The sequence below is a fragment of the Carassius gibelio genome, chromosome A11, assembly GCF_023724105.1.
Source record: "Carassius gibelio isolate Cgi1373 ecotype wild population from Czech Republic chromosome A11, carGib1.2-hapl.c, whole genome shotgun sequence".
Taxonomy (NCBI): Eukaryota; Metazoa; Chordata; class Actinopteri; order Cypriniformes; family Cyprinidae; genus Carassius; species Carassius gibelio.
Window position 1 is genome coordinate 10,142,389 of NC_068381.1, and position 21,687 is coordinate 10,164,075.

General features: G+C 36.6%; 1 protein-coding gene across 1 annotated transcript; it reads right to left on the reverse strand.

Moving 5' to 3' along the window:
* Nucleotides 1–5: 5 nt before the first annotated feature.
* fer1l4 (fer-1 like family member 4) lies at nt 6–21,572 on the reverse strand. Its single transcript, XM_052609642.1, has 46 exons — nt 21,267–21,572; nt 21,018–21,073; nt 17,732–17,820; nt 17,493–17,592; nt 17,219–17,313; nt 16,366–16,407; nt 16,107–16,277; nt 15,842–15,902; nt 15,626–15,757; nt 15,472–15,534; nt 15,175–15,259; nt 14,766–14,928; nt 14,508–14,682; nt 13,744–13,930; nt 13,041–13,316; nt 12,464–12,567; nt 11,974–12,082; nt 11,487–11,673; nt 11,268–11,388; nt 11,025–11,125; nt 10,827–10,914; nt 10,638–10,754; nt 10,383–10,535; nt 9,614–9,797; nt 9,368–9,492; nt 9,059–9,193; nt 8,609–8,782; nt 8,250–8,360; nt 7,856–8,017; nt 7,314–7,479; nt 6,494–6,612; nt 5,801–5,917; nt 5,673–5,712; nt 5,024–5,127; nt 4,736–4,870; nt 4,520–4,636; nt 3,915–4,042; nt 3,522–3,692; nt 3,098–3,252; nt 2,645–2,826; nt 2,134–2,219; nt 1,950–2,048; nt 1,218–1,459; nt 813–1,114; nt 625–725; nt 6–511 (listed from the first exon to the last, which is right to left on the reverse strand). Exons 1-46 carry the CDS (start codon nt 21,343–21,345, stop codon nt 331–333), a joined length of 6,090 nt encoding a protein of 2,029 aa, XP_052465602.1. The 5' UTR covers nt 21,346–21,572; the 3' UTR covers nt 6–330.
* Between the last annotated feature and the right edge of the window lie 115 nt (nt 21,573–21,687).

The window sequence follows — 21,687 nt, forward strand, 5'->3', positions numbered from 1 at the left end:
TGAACAAAACTGTATTTGTGACTTGGATAAAAAAAAAAAAAAATCTGGATTCTTTGATAAACAGAACATTTGGATCAACTTAATGCATCCTTGCTGAATAAAAGTATTAATTCCTTAAAAATAAAAATACAAATACTACCCTAATACTTTTGAACATCAGTGTACATTGAATCATAAAGCATTAAACTGCACTGAATTCATTGACAGGCAATTGTTTGTTAAAGTCTTATTCTATTCATTATTGCTTTTGTCTGGAAATTTCCAAGCATTAAAAGCTATGTATATCATTATTTCCCCTGTTGATTCATACATTTCTCTGTTTACACCTTCTCATCCACTGACAATAAGCTGGCTGATGTGTGAAGGCAGGGTGTAGAGGATGAGGAAGAGGAAGACGCCAAGGATAACCAAAATGATCAAGGCAATGATGTACTTCTTGTACTTCTTCCAGATAAAGAACACAAAGGTCTTCAACGGGTTCACAAACCAGTTGAAGGATGTCTTGGGGCGGCTTAAGGAAAAAAAAAAACATATTTATGTAGCACATTTTGATAGATACACAATAAAAATAAAAAGATGCAAACTAATATGAATATACATGCATAGATCGCTTTAGTCCCTTACTTTGGTTTGTCCAGAGGTTCAGGTTCTTTGCGTGCTTTTCCCACAGGGTTCTTCTCAGCTTCTTCAGGTGTCACTAGATGAAACTCTGCCTCCACTTTACCCTGAAAACCACATTAATGAATAAAGAGTCTGACGTGTTACCACATTCATTTTACCTCAGTGTTAGTGCACTGACGAAGTGCTTGTACCATTAGGAGGAAGGTGTTCCCACTGTTGTCCACAAACTGCAGATCTTCGGGTTTCATTTGGCTACGCTTGCTTGCCTTCTTTTTCTTCTTCTTCTTGTTTTTCTTCTCTTGTTCAGCCTCCCTCTCCTCTCTCTCGATGTCCTCTTGGCTCTTTAGTTTGATGAGCGGCCACCAGCCTTTCATCCTCTTGCTGCGGAAGATGGAGAAGCGAGGGCCAGCCTTGTCTTTGGCCATCTTGATGCTGCATTGCTCGCAGGATTTTGCAGCACGGACCATATCGCTTAGACGCAACTCTATGGATCCTGGCCACAACAGTTGGAAAGCAATTCATGTTTTTACTTACTAACTAGAAAATGTGATTAGATTTCATATATGAACCCTTGACTAGTAACTAAAACCACTAACCTAAGAAGTCATTGGAGCCGATGCGGTCATAATCCCAGACCTGCAGCACTAGAACAGCCGGCTGGCGGAATTCAGTCTCCTCAAGGGCGAATAGGGACTCCTTCTTCTTGTAGATGACCTCCTTCTCCGTGGGAAGATAGTCAAAGTGAAAGACAAAGCGCCAGTTGAAATTGCCTTCACCAGTGAGGGAATTAAAATGCACATCCGTCTCCTGTTTCTCATCTTCCAGACCTTTAATCCAGCTGGTGAATGTAAAAATAATATTGCTTTTTATTATAGAATGCCGTTTAGTTTGAGGTCGGAAATAATTTTTAAATGTTTTTTATTTAGTCTATTATGCTCATCAAGGCTGCATTTATTTGTAAAACACAGTAAAACAGTAATACTGTGAAATATTTTTACTAATTAAAATAACTTTTTCATATAATATATAATATATATTTTAAATCCAATGTATATTTAATGTTTTTTAAACTTAACATTTCTGCACTTCTACTTTTGATTAACTGAATGCATCCATGCAGAATATTTATTTTAATTTGTTTATTATATATATATATATATATATATATATATATATATATATATATATATATATATATATATATATATATATATATATTATTTTACATATATAATTTTTTATGGAATATTATTATAGAATTTTAAATGGAATAGAGAAATTTAAAGCAGTATCGAAGAAACTTTAGTTCATTTCTTGTGTATTCTCACCCTTTAACGTAGATGTCACTTGATGGCTCTCCGGTGAAAGGATTGACATCATCCAGTACGACATCATCAGTATTCCAGATGATCACACGCAGCTCATAACTAGAAACATGGGGATACATTTTCTTGCAGGAAGAAATCTCCAAATCTTTAATTCTCTACATGAAGTCTGTGGTCTCCTGATTACCTCTCTGGAAGTCTAGGTTTGATGTTAACAGGTGGTGGAGGAGGTACATCCACAGGAAACATGTCAATCCACATGTGAACATAACCCTGTCTCGTCAAAGACAAATGCATCAGAAAATATGTTGCATCTACATGGAGTACAATGGTATGTCCCAGTTTGCATACTTGTATGCTACTCTATGCCATTTTTATTATAAATGATGTGATTAGTGTGCTCGCTAAAATTCCAAAAAGACAAAATGTACTTCAAATGCCCAGATGATACTCTTATTTAACTGAAGTGAACTGTTGCAGCTTTAATGACATTCTGAAATGAGACGGGCTGTCAGACTCTGATGTTGGGTGAGAAAAATAACCTTACATAATTCATACACAACAGTACATAGTGCATATAATAACTGTATAGTATACAATGCATCATTTGGGACACAACTTAATTTGATGGTTTGATCCAAGCTAAATGGCTTTGGCTAGGACTAATCAGTCATTGTGTGTGTGCGATGCAGTCTGACCTGAGGGAGGCCTGGCTTTTCCGTATTAAGCAGTGAGCGGACCTCCACATGCTCAGGAACCAGAGGACACGCTCCCTCACTGAACTCTCTCATATCTTTCCAGCGCTGCAGGACACTCAGGGCTTTATGCTCATCCAGCTCTGCATAGTCTTCCTCTGTCTTCTTATTCTTCTTCAGCAACTCTGCAGCACCAAAGTCTCATATTAATAAACAAGTATTCCATATAAGAGTACAAGTATATGTATACGTATTAAAAAAAAACTAAATAAAAAAAAATACATAGAATATAGAATATTTCACAAATTCATATTACCAATTTGTAGAAATGTGACAAATGTCTTAGTTCAAGGTTGTGAAATAATAAAAGGATATGGAATTTTTTTGTATAACTCTTTGTATTACATGAAGTTGCTTTATAATCTTTATTTTCTATGAATAAAATTATATTCCTACCTTCTGGAAAAGCCTCATTGGGAACTTTGAAGATCTTGTTGAGAACTTTAATTTCAGACTCCCTGTACTCTGGAGATGGAATCCCATTTTTGCGGCAAAGCTCCAATAATATCGCAGTGGGTTTCTTGGCATCTCTCCATTTATTATAGCCATCCCTGAAATCACAAGACAGTCTAATATGATTTAACCTGCAGAGAGTCAAATGAAAATCAGGCCACGAAACGCTTGATTTCTCCCAGTCGCTGATATGTGGCAGCTGCTTGTCGAATATTAGCTTACAGCAGTCGATGAGCCTCAAAGAAATTCTGATGATGATGTAGATAATAATGACAATGACAGCAGTGGTTCACGACAAATATAATAATACTAATCATCATTATAAATATTATCACCACCATCATCACAGACTAAAACCATTACCCACGTATCATAATGAAGGGCCAGGCCACACCCGGCGCGGTGGCGGCTGTAGAAACGGTTCTCCAGGTCCACACGGGTCTCACCGATCAGGTCATCAGAGCCCACAAGATCGTGGTCAAACACAAATAGTGTGAGCTCTGTCTCCAGGGGGAAAGACACGGTCAATTCGAACACTCTGTGGGGAGATGCAAGCTCAGCATTTCAAATCAGCAATCAAATCTGAGAACAAGATCATAGATTAAGCATCTTTAACTCAAATCACGCTAAACAACTATAATTTTCAATGTGCATGTGGCCTCAAGAGTGAAAAATACAGCCTAAGCCTCTATGAGAAATGCAATTAAATGTTTCATTCTTATAGCCGCCATACTGAATGTTGGGAACATACAACACTTACTCTCCAAACACTGGGTTCAGTTGTTTGGGAATGTAGCGCTCTTTGCTGTCCATTTGCTGTTGCCCGACTTTTACCACCACATAGGGGTCTGCCTTTCCATTCGGGTCTGTGGGTGCCAGATTGGTTGCCTTGGGGTTCACAAGAAAAACGCATGAACTGTTCAAATTCGGATTTAATGCACAGAAAATATAAGGGGAAATGATGAATCCATTTAAAACCATTTAACATTTTTCTCATTATTGTGTAATTTGACACATGCAGGACTATTTATCTGCAAAAAATGACTGGAGAAATCTGGCATAGATCACTAGAGAGACAGAGAGAAGTCTGATGTTTCACTGGATAATCAAGTTGTGAGGTCAAAAAAACAAAAATGACTGGAGAAGAGAAACATGCATGAATGAATCGTTCATAATAAGATCAATTACATGCATTCAAACTGACTTCAGAGACAAAATGACAACATTTGACTTTCCGCTCATACATTTAAATTAATCTAAAATCTAAAATGTTCCTGTCCACTCTTCTCTACTAACTGTGCAGAATATGTAAAAAAAAAAAAAAAAAAAAAAAAAAGGATTTTTTTTTTAACAACTGATACCCACTTTTACTACATACACTCTCACAAGGACTTTGATGGGTGTATTTTTGGGTATTCCATTAGTGATCTGACAGTCTGCATCCTCGTCTTCAGGAGCGATGGGGTACATCAGAAACGACCCCTGCAATGAAGCACAGCTCTGCTTTAACCTCAATTTTTTCATGCATGCTGTCACACTGTTGATCCAATGCATGAGAGCTTCCCAAAATGCACATCTCACCTTGTATTTACCCATATATCTCGTACTTTCATCTTCCTCTTCATCTTCCAGGCTGGATTTGCCTTTGTAGACAGTAAATATGTGCAACCAGTCCATGAACTGACTGAATTCGTTTTCTAGTTCAGACTTGTACAGCTGGTGAATTAAAAAAAAAAATTAAAAAGAAAAGAAAAAGGACAGAAAATGTATATTGCAAATACTGCAAATAGTGTAAGAGGGCTGAAGAGCAGAAATAAAACACTGTATTGAAAGAAATAAAATGATTGCAGTTTGAAGAACATTTCAAACCTGTATGGTGGCAATTGTCTTCCTCTTTGGAGCAGGCGGCTCTATTTCAATCACAGCATCATCATCCTCTGCCTCTAGTGCTGACATGCTCAGTGGAGCACCATCTGAAGAATGTGACATTACATTGATGCTTTGAAATACGTTTAGTCCTAAGCATCCAAAAGCAGAAGATGTGGTCACTTAGGTCACACTAAAAATGTGTGCCCAAACTGAGTGACATCCACAAACATATTACACTAAAACTGTCTCAGAAGTCATTTCACTTTCAATCAGCCCATAGCTGATTTATACTGCATGAAGTAATTTACTTTTAGATTCACACAGGTATCCTCAAAGAGTAACCACAGGCTCATCTCTTGTTCAACTACATTGGGTATTTTGTTATGTAATGTATTTGACAATCCATTTCTATGTTATGGATTAAGTGCACAAATATATTTTGAGGTGTCTGTTTGATTGATTTTATTCAGAGTTCTGAATTCGTTTTGTGGTTATGCTACTCTTAATTGAGAAGCTGGCAAATTTAGTGATATAAGAGACGGAAGTCTTTATGAATGAGTCATTGATTAATTCACTCAACTGATTTGTTCAAAATTGCTGATTCATTTAAAATCATAGTAACAATTAAATCATCCAGAGTTTAAAATACCTCCATCTTGTCCATCTTCCAAATCATCCTCTTTCTCCTCCTGAAGAAGACATGGAAACAAGACTTTAACATGTTGGGAAAACCAATAAGACACATTGTTAAGACACAAAATAGGCCTAAGTGATCACCTGTTTTTCAAGTTCAGCCAGTGATGCATAATATTTAGACCACCAATCAAGCTCCTCCTTTTCTGGTGGCTCCTCCTCTAGCTCCTCCTCTTTTTTAATAACCTTTTTGATTGGAGACTGAAAGCACATTTTTCCACAATACATTAATTTAAAAAATACAATTAATTTACTCATTCCAAACCTTGAATTTGTGAGCGGACTGTAACAATCTGCACATGAACATGGATTTTTAAAAGCCAAATGCACACACTCGTGATTGAAAGCATCCCATTTGGATGTCAGCAGGGGTCTTGGCTATGCAGTGACTGCCCAATTAATCAGAGTGATCTAACAGCAGGAGATCAAACTGCCACAGGAACACATTTCACTGTGCTCAACAAACCAGCAGATTCACACCATAATCAACAGGTTAATGGGTGCAAAGGGCTTCACATTTAATAACTGCAGACTGTGGATGGGTAAAAACATGTGCACCAAGTACTCATTACGAGCTATTCTAAACATCCCAAAGCAGCCAACTAACGTCACTGCACCCAGGCTAGATACCCCACGACCACATGGCAGCTGAATGTGGCTGAATGAAAGTGTTTGCAAGATCTCTGAAAAACTGGGGGGAGATTGCAGATATCATCTTTAAACGCTGAAGAAAGCATTCATTCTTATGGACTGAAAAATACAGAGAATGAAACTTACCATGACTACGTTAAGAGGATTAATAGGAATTTTGCTATGCTTCATAGGAAGTCCTCCCAAATCCATGGTGATCACTGTAGTTAGAGGAGTGGTCTTCTGGGGAGGCTTCTTCTCTAAAACTGTGAACGAATGTTTAGGAATGTTCTATATTAAAATATATTAAAAGCTACAGTCTACAACAGTGACCACATTTAGATGTGCAAAAACATATACATTTTTTTTTCAAAGAAGTCCCTCATGCTCACCAAGGCTGCAATTATTTGATCAATAATAGTAAAAACAGTATTATTATGAAATATTATTCAAATTGACATGTAATGTAGTCATGTTATTTAGAGCATTCACTGTTAAATTCACAGGGCCAAATGAATGCAAATATGAATGCAAAAGACGGTTGCTTTGAATAAAAATGTATTGAAACAATCAGACTTTACAAATAATATAAGAGTGCTGTAAGAGTTCTCATTAGCTTTCATTTTGCAATTCATTGGAAGTAATTATTGTGTGTTGCTGTAAAGAGCATACATGAGACATGAGTTAATTGAATTCATGTGCAAAATACTCAGTTAACCAAACAAGTCCTATCTTCTGAAGTTTTTAAAAAAACCTCAACCAGAATATAGGATTTTAACAAGAAGAGTGTGCATATAAATGTTGTCAGAGTCTTTTCTCATTTCAACAAAGTGTCATGCCATTCTAGTTTATAAAGAAAAAGAATGTGGTGCACTTTTGAAAGCTAATTATTTATGTACACATGTCAGGACATATCATAAATGCTTTATATTTGGACCACAAACATGAGTTATAGAAGGTTCCATACCCTCGGGCTCCTCCTCCTCGTCTTTCCACTCCTCTTGGTCCCTGGGACCAAATTGCACAATGTTTTGGACCACGTGAGTTCCCACCAGGACCAGCCTCCCGAAAGCCCTTTGCTCCATTACGAAGATGGTAAGAGGAGGATGCAGATAGACAAGCTCTGGAAGTTCCTGAGGACACACGACCAGTTATGAGCTACTGTGCAATAAAAGCAAGTTGTAATAATTCATATTAAATCATCTTCATCAAATATTTAAAAGTTTTAAAGGTTTACTAAAATCTTAAATATCAAATTATTGGCAAAAGGCATCACCAAACAGTCAGAAATAAATACCTATTACTAACAAAGACATGCACTGACTGCATATTGTGTGATGAATCATTCTAAAGAAGACATCAGACTCAACAGCAGCCTGAATCTCACCTGCTTTGCTTTTTAACTTAGTAACTCTGAGACAGGAGATGAGATCAAAGCTTGTATGGGACGTATGTTCTCAACACAGCTCTTGAGATAAGGTCTAATACTTTGAAAAGAGGAATTCTTACAACATCAAAGTGTTTAACCACATCATTGAAGTTGGGATTCAGCTTGTAGCTCTGAATTTCCTCCGACTCGATCATCTGGCCCGCACACTCAATCTTCACTTGAGGCCGCTCCACTTCAAACAGGTTGACCCTTTTCAGGTCCCTCAGGCCCCAGTACAGCACCTGCCGTTTAATGGGATGAGTTCAAAACACTGTAGCCACGAACTAAACCAGTCAGCTGGCAAACTTGTGCAGGAGGTCAATACATGCTGCTATTTGAAACGCTCTCTTGGGAAATGATTTATGGACACATCTGAATAATCAATCTGTTCTTAAGCATTTAAGACCTTAAAATGTTGATGTTAAATAAAACTCTTGTGATTTTGATTCACTTTATATCTGTTCAAGGTTGTACCTCTATTCTGTATTTCCTGAGCACAGGGCGAACACCCTCAGGGATAATATAATAGCTTTCTTCTTCAATGTACTGTGGTTCCTTGGGGTCAACATCCAGTGGCAGAGCTGGCTGAGATGGATTCAGAGCACACAAACGTGACATTTAAAAGGCATATTTTAAGACTTACAGCTAGAGGCTACATGCACTGATCTATGTTGTACATAAGAGACTACTTTTAACAGCATTAAATATTTGAATATACATCCTTCTATTAATTCAGATGTATAAAGCTGTTCTCTAACAGACAAATGAACGCTTTAAGCCATGTCTAAACTGTCTTTTGCAGTGAAAATCCATAAGAAAAACCAGAGTCCCACCTCTCCAAAGCTCGAGTAATCCAACTCGATGAGCTCAAGAGCTGCCAGAATTTCACCAGCTTTGCTCTTGCCTTTTGTGATCTCAAAAAACTGCAGCTGGGGTTTTTTATAGGGCTCTTCCACAAACTTCAACTCCGGCTTTGCAAATGCACAACCAAGGGCTTGTGGACTGCCCTGTTGTAACATTCAGATGTACCACAAAAAGCTATTAAATGCATTACACTGTATAATAAACATTCATAAGTGTGACTTTTAGTATTCAAGACTATTAATAAACATTACATATCGTCTAACTGTATATAGTATATAAGCACACTTTCTAAAAAGGAATAATCAATGTGCTATAACATTAACATGGTGCATCTTTATTATTATTATTTTTGGCATTTACAGTTGATTCATAGATTATATCATTCCAAAACAGTTGACGCATTAAAAACTGTCGCTCACTAGTTTGTTGTAGTCATAAATTTTGATGATGACCACAGGAGGGTCTTCTCTGTACTCATCCTTACTGCCCTCCATCAGAACCTGATCATAAAGGAGTAACTCAGACCACGTCGGGGACAGAGTTTCTTCCATCACCTAGAAAGAAAACAATCTTTTAAACATCTCTGAGACACAAAATTGAAATTTCAGATCCCACTGCATTTAACAGACTTAAAAATCCAATGTGAATAAACGTTAGTTTGCATATAGTGCTTTTTATTAAGGACAGAGAATAAAATGAACTTATGGGTTAATATATGTGAGACCCACCCGTGTGACCTGACACTGTGTGCTGAACACAACCTTGGCGAAGGGGTCGGACAGTCCATTGTCATCAGCTGCAATAATGCCACGCGCTTGATAAATGTGAGCACGTAGCTGGAAATAACGACTGTCTGGAGGAAAGGACAAGTAAAAATAAATTCAAATGTCATTCATATCAAAATATATTGGTTTTCAAAGTGGTCCGAGACAAATTATGGAGCATATCAAGATGTTTGTATCAAATGAAAGCACCTTCTACTGCTAATTTGGTGGGAGGCATGTTACGGGGGATTGATTGACCAGATGTCGCCTCTTCGTAAACGGGTCTAAACTCTGCTGGAAGGCTGGTGACACAGTTTTTTGCGTACTTTATGATTCCAAGCCACATATATACTTCCAGTTTGGCAAAGATTTCCCCCACTGGTCCTCCAGGGGTCTATAGAAAAATGAATAAAAAAATCAATGAAAAAATAAGCAACATATACAGTATTATTTAAAAGTGATGGGCAAGATTTTTTTTTATGCATTTGAAAGAATGCATTTATCTTATCAAAAATACAGTAAAAACAATTACATTGTTAAATATTATTATAGCTTAAAATAAATGTTTTATTTGAATATATTACAAAATAGAATTTATTTTTGTGATGGCAAATCTGACATTATTCCAGTCTTCGGTGTCAAAAGATCCTTCAGAAATTATTAGATAAGTTAATTTAGTGCTCACTAAACCTTTCTTATTTTTATCAGTGTAGAAAACAGCTGTGCTACTTATTATTTTTGTGTAAACAGCAATTCTTTGATGAATAGAAAAGAAAAGAAAGAAAAAAAAATCTTTAAAATAAAATTAAAATCTTACTGATTGTATGCTGACGTATGTTTTTATGCATGCTTATGCAACAACAAAAATCACAATAATAAACAATAGAAATAAACAATATTTTGCTAAATCTAAGCTAGTTTGAAAACTGGATTGGACAGAGCAAGATTTTGCAATAGAGATTATGAAGTAGGAATGCACCTTCATGTACACAGTAGTGATTTTCCCACAGTCTTTCCCCTTCTCTTCCTCCACCAGTGAGAAGAGGATGGAGTGTGCAGGGATCCTGGCGTAGGCCACTCGCCTCCCTCCACTCAACATCCACAAAAACACGTCAGGCAGAGTGCTCTGAGGCTGCCACATGAAAACACAATCACACTTAAATATAATTCTGCATGCATTTTTATATATGTATTGAGGTAAACAAGAAAACACAGCAAATCTTGATGGCATTACTTCTATTGCCAGAAAGCGGAGCCTCTTTGCAATATTCTTGAGATCTGCTAGTCTGTCTTTAACCGTATTTCTGGTGACTCTCTTTCTCACTCTCAGGGCCTTCTTTGCCAGCAAAACCTGCAATTCATTTCTGTTAGTGGATACAACTATATTATCAATCAATGTACCAAAATCAATACAGTCACTCACAATGTTCCTTTTGATGAGCCCCACACGGCACTTATCCAGGGTGTTTTGACGAGCATTCCTCTTCCTGTCTAAGTTACTGTTGTACTGACTAAAAGCAGACGAGAACAAGCTTTCTATTATCTAGAATGTACTATGTACGAAACAGTTGTAGCAAGTGAAATACAGACTCAGTATAATAGTCCTGCAAATGTGTCTTACTGGCAAGTGGAAAAGAATTCCAGCAGGACATCCACCAAACGTTCTTTAGCCTTGATTTTTGATCTTTTCAACAGCATCTCCACTTCATCAATGCCATATTCCTTAAAGAATATAGCACACATATCAAACTCAGAGAAATCAATTTTGTAACAATAAAGTCAAATAGATCCTTTCAGAATGATCATTATTTGTAATTCGACTCGTTAAAGACACAGTATTCAGTTTCTGCTCAGTATCACTTGCCAGCCGGTCAGCCATCTTGGACAACCAGTTGCTGTTGTGGAATCGGAAGGTGTGATCCTCAAAGTGGCTCCACACAAAGATGCATGGTTTCTCTCGGAATAAGGGAATGCAACTAAATGATCTGGATGATAAAAAGGATAAAGTTTGCTATCCTTGCATAATCCTGCTGCACCCCACATAACAATAAGCTGTCATCCTTGAGAACTGTTATTTTTTTACCTGTCATATTCAGTGGGCTGCGGTCTCCTGGGTGGAGTGACGGATTTGTCTTGAGGGCCAGGGTTCAGAAGTTCATCTCTCTCTAGCTCATCATCTGATTCCAACAGCGGCTGTCTGTCCTCGGCCAGATTCTCCTGACTGCCACTCTTCCTGGACTTCACCACATCTGCAGTTTTCCCATAATTCCCTGCAAAGCAGTGGATAAGATAATTAGAAATAAGTTTCAATATAAATAATAGATGAAAAGTATTGCTAAAACTAAAATAAAATTGAGGTTTACAGAAATATTAAGCAAAAAAAAAAATGAATACAATTACAAAAACACATAAAATTACTAATCTACAATAAAAACTAAAAATATAAAAACCTAATACTAAAATAACACTGCAGTGAAGGCCACTGTTGTTTGAGCAGCTTATACTCAAACAGCTGTTTGCATTAAGTGCCACAGGATATGACATTATGAGATTAAACAGTCCAGTCTTACCTATGGACAGCTCAAATGTGACGGGTTTGGAGCCAATACAAGGATCTACCATTGTTACTTCAAAGAAGGATGCAAACAACAAAAATTCATCCTTCTCTCCAGTGAAATTCTGCATGAGGAAACAATGGATACACCACTGATTAAACAGTATATGTAATAATGATGGTTTCTAACATTAGCACAATCGTCAGTGTGATATTACTTTTCTACAACAGTTCAGTAAACAAGAAATGAACATTGTAGACACAATATTGGCAATTATTTTGTCTATTTTTCTCAAAGCAACACACAGTAGTGAATGATTCAATATTTTTTAACAAATCGAGAGAATTATGCAATGGCTTAAAGACAGCCCATTTGTTTGTTTGTTACTTGTACTTGTGAGTTCTGTCATGTAATGCTGCTCAGCCAATCAAATTTGAAATAGTTTAATCGGAAATAGTACATGGTAGACAGTTTTCTCTCCTAGCAGGAAAACTAGGTTACTGACCTCAGGAAGAGGGTGGACATCTTCCACTTCCACAGTAACGGCAGCTGGTACCTCAGCGCCGACATCTTCAGACTCGGCGGCAGGCCCACTGGGACTCGGCATTGCTGAATAAAAGCATTCTCTATAAGTGATTAGAGCGCTAGAACATTTTTAAACATGTCTCTGTGTGTAAGAATCTATAACTCAAAGGACACACAGTATGTGAACAGATCTTATATTACATACTTACATGAAAATGAGCTATTTCTGCACCACTAATGACAAACAAGTTACTATATAAATATATATGTGTGTGTGTGTGTGTGTGTGTGTGTCTGTATAAACCCTTGTATCTTAATATTCATCCGGGTAACCACAAACAGTATTAAGAAACCAGGGTCCAAATACTTTTGAATGGGGTTATTTTAATAATTTCAGCTATTTTTTTGGTCTTGTAGATTAAACGTAAAATGTAAAATATCTTACTCAGGACAGTACTAAATAAAAAAATAACATGCATTTTGTATGATCTCTCTTTTTTTGTGGCAGTGGCACTGTATGTGTGTGCACATTTTCTTAGTATATATTTTGATACTACCTTCTTTGCCTCCTGTCTTCTCCTTGGACTTTCGACTCTTGCGTTTAAGAGTAAGCCTGCTCATTTTGCTTTTCACATTCGCAAAGTTCTTACTCTCTGTCACCGCAACTGTAGGAGAGGAATAAACCTCCACACTCAGCGAGAGCAGTATTCTGCCTCTATAGAAGATCCCTTCACTCAGACCTTCATTAAGATCTCTGTGGATGTCTCTTAGTGTGGAGTTTTGAGGAGAGCCATAGAGATTGACCCAAGTAGGGCCAAAGGTGGGATTGAAACCTGATGGATGGAGGAAAGAGACAAAGGTAGAAGTGTTTAAATAGGGATTGAAACCTAAATGAGGATACGGAGACATGACTGGGGGATTCAAAAATGCATTTGTACTTGAAATGACAGTCCACAAAAAATATTAATTCTCTAATTATTTACTGACCCTCATGAAATCCAAACCTGTATGATTGTCTTTCTTCTGTGGAACACAAAAGAATATATTTTGACAAATACCAACCAAAAAGATTAATTTTTTCATTGACTGAAGCCAATGGGAAATGCAACTATTTGTGGATAATATTCTTCATAATATATTCTTTTGTGTTCCAGATCAGGAAAAAGTCATACAGGTTTGAAATAACGTTAGGGGGAGTAAATGAAGACAGAATTTACATTTTTTTGGGTGACCTTACATTTGTCATTCATCGAAACTGACCATTTCGGTTGGGATTGGAGATTTGAAGCAGGTCCAGGAAGTGTGTTGCCACAGCCACATCTCCAATGTTGGCATCATCCAGGATCTGGATCTTGATTCTTCGAGCAAGAGGAGGAAACTGCTCAATGAAGGATATCTGTTCATTCCACTCAGGAGCATTGGTGTTGCTGTCTACTGATGTTTCCCCCTGCCAAACATGTACATTTGTTAGTTTTCTTACAATTTTATTGCATTTTTATATGAAAAAAAATCATATATTTTTACATTTTATTTTTCATTTCACAGTATTATACCATATACTTAATTTAGTTGACTGAAATTAATGATACACAGTAGCTGTATGTAATGTGTCACATTAATGGGAACAGAGAGTTTGAGGTTTGGCTCTTGACTCCGCTTGAACTTTCATCGATAAGATCTGCTCTGACATCATAACAATTTATTTTGAGCTGAAGTGTTTGCCAATACCCTGTGTGGTAAGCCGTTCAAATACTGACGGCACCTCAGCCCATTTAACAAACAAAACCACCGTCAGGGTGTGCATGTTTGTATGTCCCTTGACTAAAGTGTTATTTAACATAGGAATTATAGAAACATTATAGGATTTTTTTGACTGTTTAAATAGTACCATCAAGCCATGTATCAAAGAAAAAAATGCAACCTAACACATTGTGAGAGGGACTTAGTTCTTCCTGCTTGAACATTTGTGTTAGAAATACTCTCAACAAAACATCTAATTCATAGTTAGACTAAAAGAAAATCACCTGCTGGCCAGCGAACATGACCTGAACATAAGGATCAAGGAAAACCTTCTTGTCTCTCATTATCTTCCCCATGAAACCTGAATTCATGCTGGGTAAACCTTCAGCTCTGAAGATCTTCAGGACAAACTTTGCCCAAGGACGTTCTGAAGGCATCCTCTTTGGCAGGAGAAGGTTCCTACATGTCACATAAAAATGTACCAAAGTAAATTAGGCTTCAGATCCCAAAAAGTGTCATTTTAACATAAGGCAAGCTCTTACTTTTCAATGTCATCATTCTGGCTGCCAGCTGGTGCCAGGCTGACCATACCCATGGGGTCACCTTTCATAACCACACTCACTGTGCACTTCACATAGCCTTTAATTCCAGAGCGGGTGTCTTTTGGGTCAGTAAGTGGGGCCCATTTCTGGTAGAAACGGTGATCTGTGAGATATACTGCTGTGTTAAGTTGTTGTAATGATCAATGTTTCTAAGTAGACCTATAACCATTTTTTTTTTTTTTTACCACCGGTGATGAGTTAATTATCACCATTAAAATGTCTAGGGAATGTTATTATCATTTTACCAATGAACTGAACTTTCAACTTCTGTATCTTTACTTGAGCTGAGTGTATCAAAGCTTGCAATGAGCACTTTTTGTTTCTTAAACCGGGGTTTATCTCAGTTTACCTGGCTGCTGATACACTGTGCTGATATCGATCTTAAAGGTCCCTATGTGGGTCATCATAAAGGCAAGGATTTTCTTATGAACCACCTAAAATATAAGAAACATGTATTTGCATTCAGAATTTGTTTCACTTTTCACATGTGCATAATCAGTTATTAGGGAAACTTTAAACAGTGCATTAAAGCCATTTTAGTTGCAACATATGCAAGAAACATACGTAAGTCTCTTTAAATCATTCTTACATACTTTTTTTATATATATTTAATTGCACCCCGGATGGTGTCTCTGCCAATACTTACAGAAATCTGAATCACTTTATCAAAGAGCACATCCTGTGTCTCTTGGAATTCAAACATGAAGTTCTTAAAGACAAAAACAGAGAAACAAAACAAATCAGAAATTCTGCTCAAAGCTTTAGATGCTTTAGATGCCAAGTTCTTTGCAAGCAGTTACCTCATTGTAAAATGGACAGTTGGTAGACTTCTGAGTAGCTGTGTGCTTTTTCTCATCTCCAATAGTCACATACACTGCTGGGTTGATGTTCACCCCAACCAGTTTCTGAGCTTCAATCACATTTACATTCACCTGAGGGAAAAAGAGTGTTTAAACCTACTTGATTCTCCTCAAACAGAGTCAGTGACATCAGTAGGCTTCATTTAATTGCTTTACCTGGAAAGACTTCACTTTAGGTGTGACGGCAAGCTCATGCTTTGCTATAGCCCTGCAACGGCTACACACGGAAACAAAGCTTTGAGTTATAACAGTATAACTATAATCAAACTCATTACCCTATGATTCAATTTCAAATATGGGAATTACATGACGGGTCATTTTTTATAATATAATGTGTGATGTAGTGCATTACATTGCATTGCAATACAATAGTTTTTTCTTTATGGTATAGTGCCATGTACTATACTAAAACGTAATGCACCTTAAAATGGGAGTGAATGTCACATTGGCACATTCAATATCTGCAAAGTCATAATCATCATCATAGTCATCTTCATCTTCGTCTCCTTTCTCTTCGTCAGTTTTCAAAAGACTGCGACCGATCATTCTCGTCTCACGGTCCAGCTGCTGGGGACGCAGGCTGTCTGAAGAACTACAAATTATTGAACATATAGGAGTGAATTCCATGAATAAAGGATATGAAAATGTAAATGAGTTGCATGCGCTTAAGATGTCCTTACTTTGCTTCCATAAAGCCTGTGTTCCTGATGACAAGCTCTGAGCTGACATAGAATACAGAGAATTATGAAATGAATGAAACCATGGATCCAAATATACATCCATCCAAAAAATTAAGTATGGAAAGAAAACAGGAAGGAATAATGGATGGATGGAAGGAAGAAATAAAGCAAGGAAAAAAGGGAGAAAGGATGCATGGGAGGAAGGTGGGACAGAAGGAAGGAAGAACAGATGAAAGGAAAAAAGAATGAAAAGAAATGGAAGGATGGACAGAATGAAGGAATGATAGATGGATGGAAGGAAGAAAGAAATGAAGAATATATGTAAGTAAAGTAAGAAAGATGAATGGAAAGGAAGATTGAAGGAAAGAAAAAAGGAATGAAGGAAGAATGGATGGATGGATGGCGTAAATAAGGAAAGAAAAAATTAGAATGGATGTAAGAAAGCAGTGGAAGTAATAAAGGAAGAGAAAAAGGATGGAAGCAGGGAAAGAAGGAAGGAAGAATGAATGAATTGCTGGATGGAAGAAAGGAAGAACAGAAGGAAGAAAATACAGGCATGAAGGACAAACAGTAAGAAGAAGGGAAAGAAGGAAAGAAGAATGGATGGAAAAAATAAGAAATATGAAATTGAAAGAAAATAGAGGAAAACAGAGGAAGATGAATAGAAGAAAAGAAGATGGGAAATGGAAGGAAGAATGGATAGATGGATTGGAAAAGATATAATGTAAAATTTGGAATGGATGGAAGAGGTGGAAATAATAAAGAAGGGAAAATGGATGGAAAGAAGGACAGACAGAATGAAGGAAGAAATGAATGATGGATGGGATGAACATAAAGATGTCTTCTGACTCACCCAACAGTGTCCTGTTCTCTGATGAAGTCGTCACTGTCCCATCCGCCTGCAGCCCCCTGAAGAGGGTTGTACTTCACCTCCAGCTCTATGTAGATCTACAATAAACTCCATCATCACATATCAACACAAAAGAGCTTCAGTCACACCTAACACATTAACAACAAATGATTCAACAATCCTTCACCACGCCATTGTTAGAATAGCATGAACAGTATTTGTTTAATGGATGTAAAACAAGTGTGTTAGAGCTGAGAGCAGTTCTTCATTCACTCACATCAGTGAGACTGTGCTGACTGTCTGTGAGGGGCTCACGGAGCAGCAGCTGACCCACAGACACCACATGCTGCAGACTGATCACCAGCCTTCCCAGCAATCTGCACACACACACACATACACACACAGCGCTCTTAGTCAATGGACTGAATCGCTTTTGAATACCATTTAGTTAATTTCCCTCTTGTCTTATAATTTATAATGAATACTTTTAGTATGAGGGCCTATTCATGTTCTGACCTGTTGCTGAACATCTTACTGCAGTTGTAGACGCTGATTGACAGAATTTCATCCCTCTCAACCTTCCCATAGTGAGGCCATCTGAAGTGCTAGAGTCACATAAATACACAACAACAGATGTAAAAATAATAATAATAATAATAAAAAAAACAGCACAAACGTTCCTTTATTTCACACAGGCTGAAGGTTTCTTTATTTATTATGGATCTGTAGTCTTGATCTCTCAGCTGCAGCTTGCTCTTACATACATGGTGCTGCTCGTTTATGAACCCTTTAGAATTTTCTGTATTTCTGCATAAATTTGACTCAAAACATAATCAGAAGTCTGTAAAGTAGACAAAGAGAACTTAAACAAATGAGACATAACATTGTTTTTGTTATTTATTTATTTGAGAAAAATGATCCAGTGTTACATATCTTTGTAGCAAATGCATGTGGATCTCTGCTTTCAGTATCTGGTGTGAGCCTCTTATTGTAACTGCTGATCAGTCAATTTAGCCCATTCCTCAGTACAGAACCACTTCAATTCTGTGGTGTTGGTGGGCCCCCCCCCCCTCCTCCCCTCCTATAAACTGCTTGATTCAGGTCCTTCCACAACATTTCAATTGGATTAAAGTCCGGAATTTGACTTGGCCATTCCAAAACATTAGCTTTGTCCTCCTTTAACCATTCTTTGGTAGAATGACTTGTGTGCTTGGGGTCGTTGTCTTGCTGCATGACCCACTTTCTCTTGAGATTCAGTTCTCGGACAGATGTCCTGACATTTTCCTTCAGAATTTGCTGGTATAATTCAGAAATCTTTTTTCCATCACTGATGGCAACCTGTCTTGGACCAGATTCAACGAAACAGGACCAAACCATGATACTACCACCACCATGTTTCACAGATGGGATAAGGTTCTTATGCTGGAATGCAATGTTTTTTAGTCTTCAAACGTAACACTTTCTCATTTAGACCAAAAGTTCTATTTTGGTCTTATCCATCCACAAAACATTTCTTCATTATTCCTCTGGCTCATCCACATGATGTTTAGCAAACTGCAGACGGGAAGCAATGTTCTTTTTGGAGAGCAGTGGCTTTCTCCTTGTGACTTTGTTCAGTGTTCTCCCGCTCTTAAACTTCAACATTAGCCAATGTGAGAAAAGCCTTTATTTACTTAGAAGTTACCCTGCGGTCCTTGGCAACATCACAGACTATTACACGTCTTGAGTGTTCTTTGTTGGCCAGTCACTCCTGGGGAGGGTAACCGTGGTCTTGAATTTCCTCCATTTGTACACAGTTTGTCTGACTGAGGATTGTTGGAGTCCAAACACTTTAGAGATGGCTTCGTAACGTTTTCTAGCTTGATGAACTCCTTTGTTTGTGCCATGAATCACTTCCACAAACATGACCAAACTTTCCCTGTTCTTTAGATAAAACAGGACACACACTGAACACCTGATAGTCATCTCACTGATGAAAACACCTCTGAACAGATGGACTCTAGTTTCACCTTTAAATTACAGCTAATCCTAGAGATTCACATACTTCTTTCAGGACTTATGTGAAAATCTGATTATGTTTTGGGTCATATTTATCCATAAATATAGAAAATTCTAAAGCGTTCTCAGACTTTCAAGCCGCCGTTTAATTATTTTCAATATACATGTGGATTTTGTGCTCAAGAGACATTATAAGTGTTAAAAAACGCTTGATACATTTTGATAACCATGATACATTTTAGATTTTTTTTACATTATATATTTTTTGTCACTTTTGATCAGTTTAATGTGTTTTTGCTTTCTTTCAACACTAATAATAATACGAAATGCTTCTTGAGCACCAAATCAGCATATTAAAATGATTTCTGAAGGATCATGTGACACGGAAAACTGGAGTAAAAGCTGCTGAAAATTCATTGTAATAAATAACATTTTTAAATATGATAAATAGAAAACAGTTATTTTAAATGGTAACAATATTGCATAATATTGCATAATATTTTTATTGTATTTTTGATCAAATAAATGCAGATTTTGTGACCATAAGGGACCTCTTTCAAAAACATGACAATTCTCTTAATTACTGTACACCAAACTTTTGACCAGCACTTTGTGTGTGTAACTAACAAACTAAACGAATTATCAAATAAGTCATATAAAATCTATAAAATGGTGGTGTTTGTTTTCAAGCTCTATTTTCTTTTCAGTCCCTGCATTTCTCATAAATGAAAATCCCAAGCACTTCCTCCTCATAAAGCCAGTGTTGAACATGATTCATCTTCACTCAGATTGAACCACTTTTCTTTCTTGTCCTTCCCACTATTCTAATATCTGTTAGCTTAAGTTAAAGGATAACCTCGTGACAGACCTCTAGTCAAATATTTTAATTTCATTACTGTATCTGAGCTCAGATGTGGTTGTTTACAAGACTCTGGGAATGTTCAAGTGCCTGTGGCAAAGGTGTGGTTAGCATTTCCCAACATACACTCTTAAAAATAAAGGTGCTTCTCGATGCCATAGAAGAACCTTTTTGTCTAAATGGTTCCATAAAGAACCTTAAACATCTGAAGAACCTTTCTGTTTCACAAAAGGTTCTTTGTGTCGAAAGAAGGTTCTCCAGATTATAAAACGGTAAGAAAGAGATGGTTCTTCTATGGTATCGCTGTGAATAAGCTTTTGAAGCATGTGTATTATCCAAAACCACTTCATTATATAAGAATGAGCAGCTGCATTTGTTGTTTTCATATGGCTTGCCAAATTAATTTTGAATAAGGAAAGAGCCCCTTAAATGTGAAGTTGGTAAATCAAAATTGTGAAAATACACTACTGTTCAAAGGTTTGGTGTGAAGTAATACTTTTATACAGCAAGGATCAAAAATGGAGAGTAAAAAGTTTATTATAGAGTAAAATTTATTTATAGAGTAAAAAATAAATAAATAAATAATAATAATAATAATAATAATATATATATATATATATATATATATATATATATAAATAAATGAACTTTTTTTTTATCATAGAATCCTGAAAAAAGCATTACCAGACACACAAAATAAATAAATAAAATCTAAAATTAAATAATTAGGCAACTGTTTTCAGGAAATGTTTCTTGGGCACCAAATCAGCATATTAGAATGATTTCTGAAGGATTATATAACACTGAAGACTGGAGAATGATGATGAAAATTCAGTTTTGCCATCACAGAAATATATTTCATTTAAACATATTTAAACAGTGAACAGTTGTTTTAAATTGTAATAATATTTATATATATATATATATTTTTGGAAACTGTGTTACCTCATTGAAGATGGCTAAATTCTCACACTGAAGGACCCTGGTTTTGTGAGTAAAACCTGGACAGTAAACAATGTTTTAAAAATACAGTCAGCATAGTCAAATAAAAGTCTTGCATTTAAGTCCTTTAATTATTTCTCACATTATATAGGCTAAACAACTACACATTTCAATACATAGAATATGTGCTCCAATCCAACAGACAATATTAATCATATAAAATAAAAAAAATTCTTAAAACATCGAGCTCACCTCTAAAAGACAATTCCACTTTCCGGTCATATTTCCCTGGCAGGTTATATAACTTCTTTAAAAGGACGGAGATAGACATGGCCAAGCACTGCTGTGTTTCTGTGTCTTGTAATCTTGATCCACTGTGTTAGCTTCCAGTGAAGTTGGTCTTCATTGTTTTTAAGGTACTCGAATCTGACTTGCAATAAGTGATAGACAAATATATCCTCAATTAAGCCGCTTCCAAATATCCAAATATGTGGCCTTCAAAGTCATTGTCTGAGCATACGATCCGACATCTTGAGGAACAGCGCTGGAATTCCATCTGAAGAAAAAATCCCAAGGCAGAAGAGGAGTTGTAATATTTACCTATGATAATTTAAGTTAACAGTTGAACTGAAGTGAAACAAGGGCGTAATATGAGTATACAGCTGTACTCAGA

Coding starts and splice junctions, on each gene's coding strand:
- fer1l4 (XM_052609642.1), bottom strand. CDS start 21,345: ATGTCTATCTCCGTCCTTTTAAAGAAGTTATATAACCTGCCAGGGAAA. Junction 14,683..14,765: donor CAGAATGATGACATTGAAAA/GTAAGAGCTTGC, acceptor TGTGACATGTAG/GAACCTTCTCCTGCCAAAGA. Junction 5,918..6,493: donor ATCCTCTTAACGTAGTCATG/GTAAGTTTCATT, acceptor ATGTGCTTTCAG/TCTCCAATCAAAAAGGTTAT.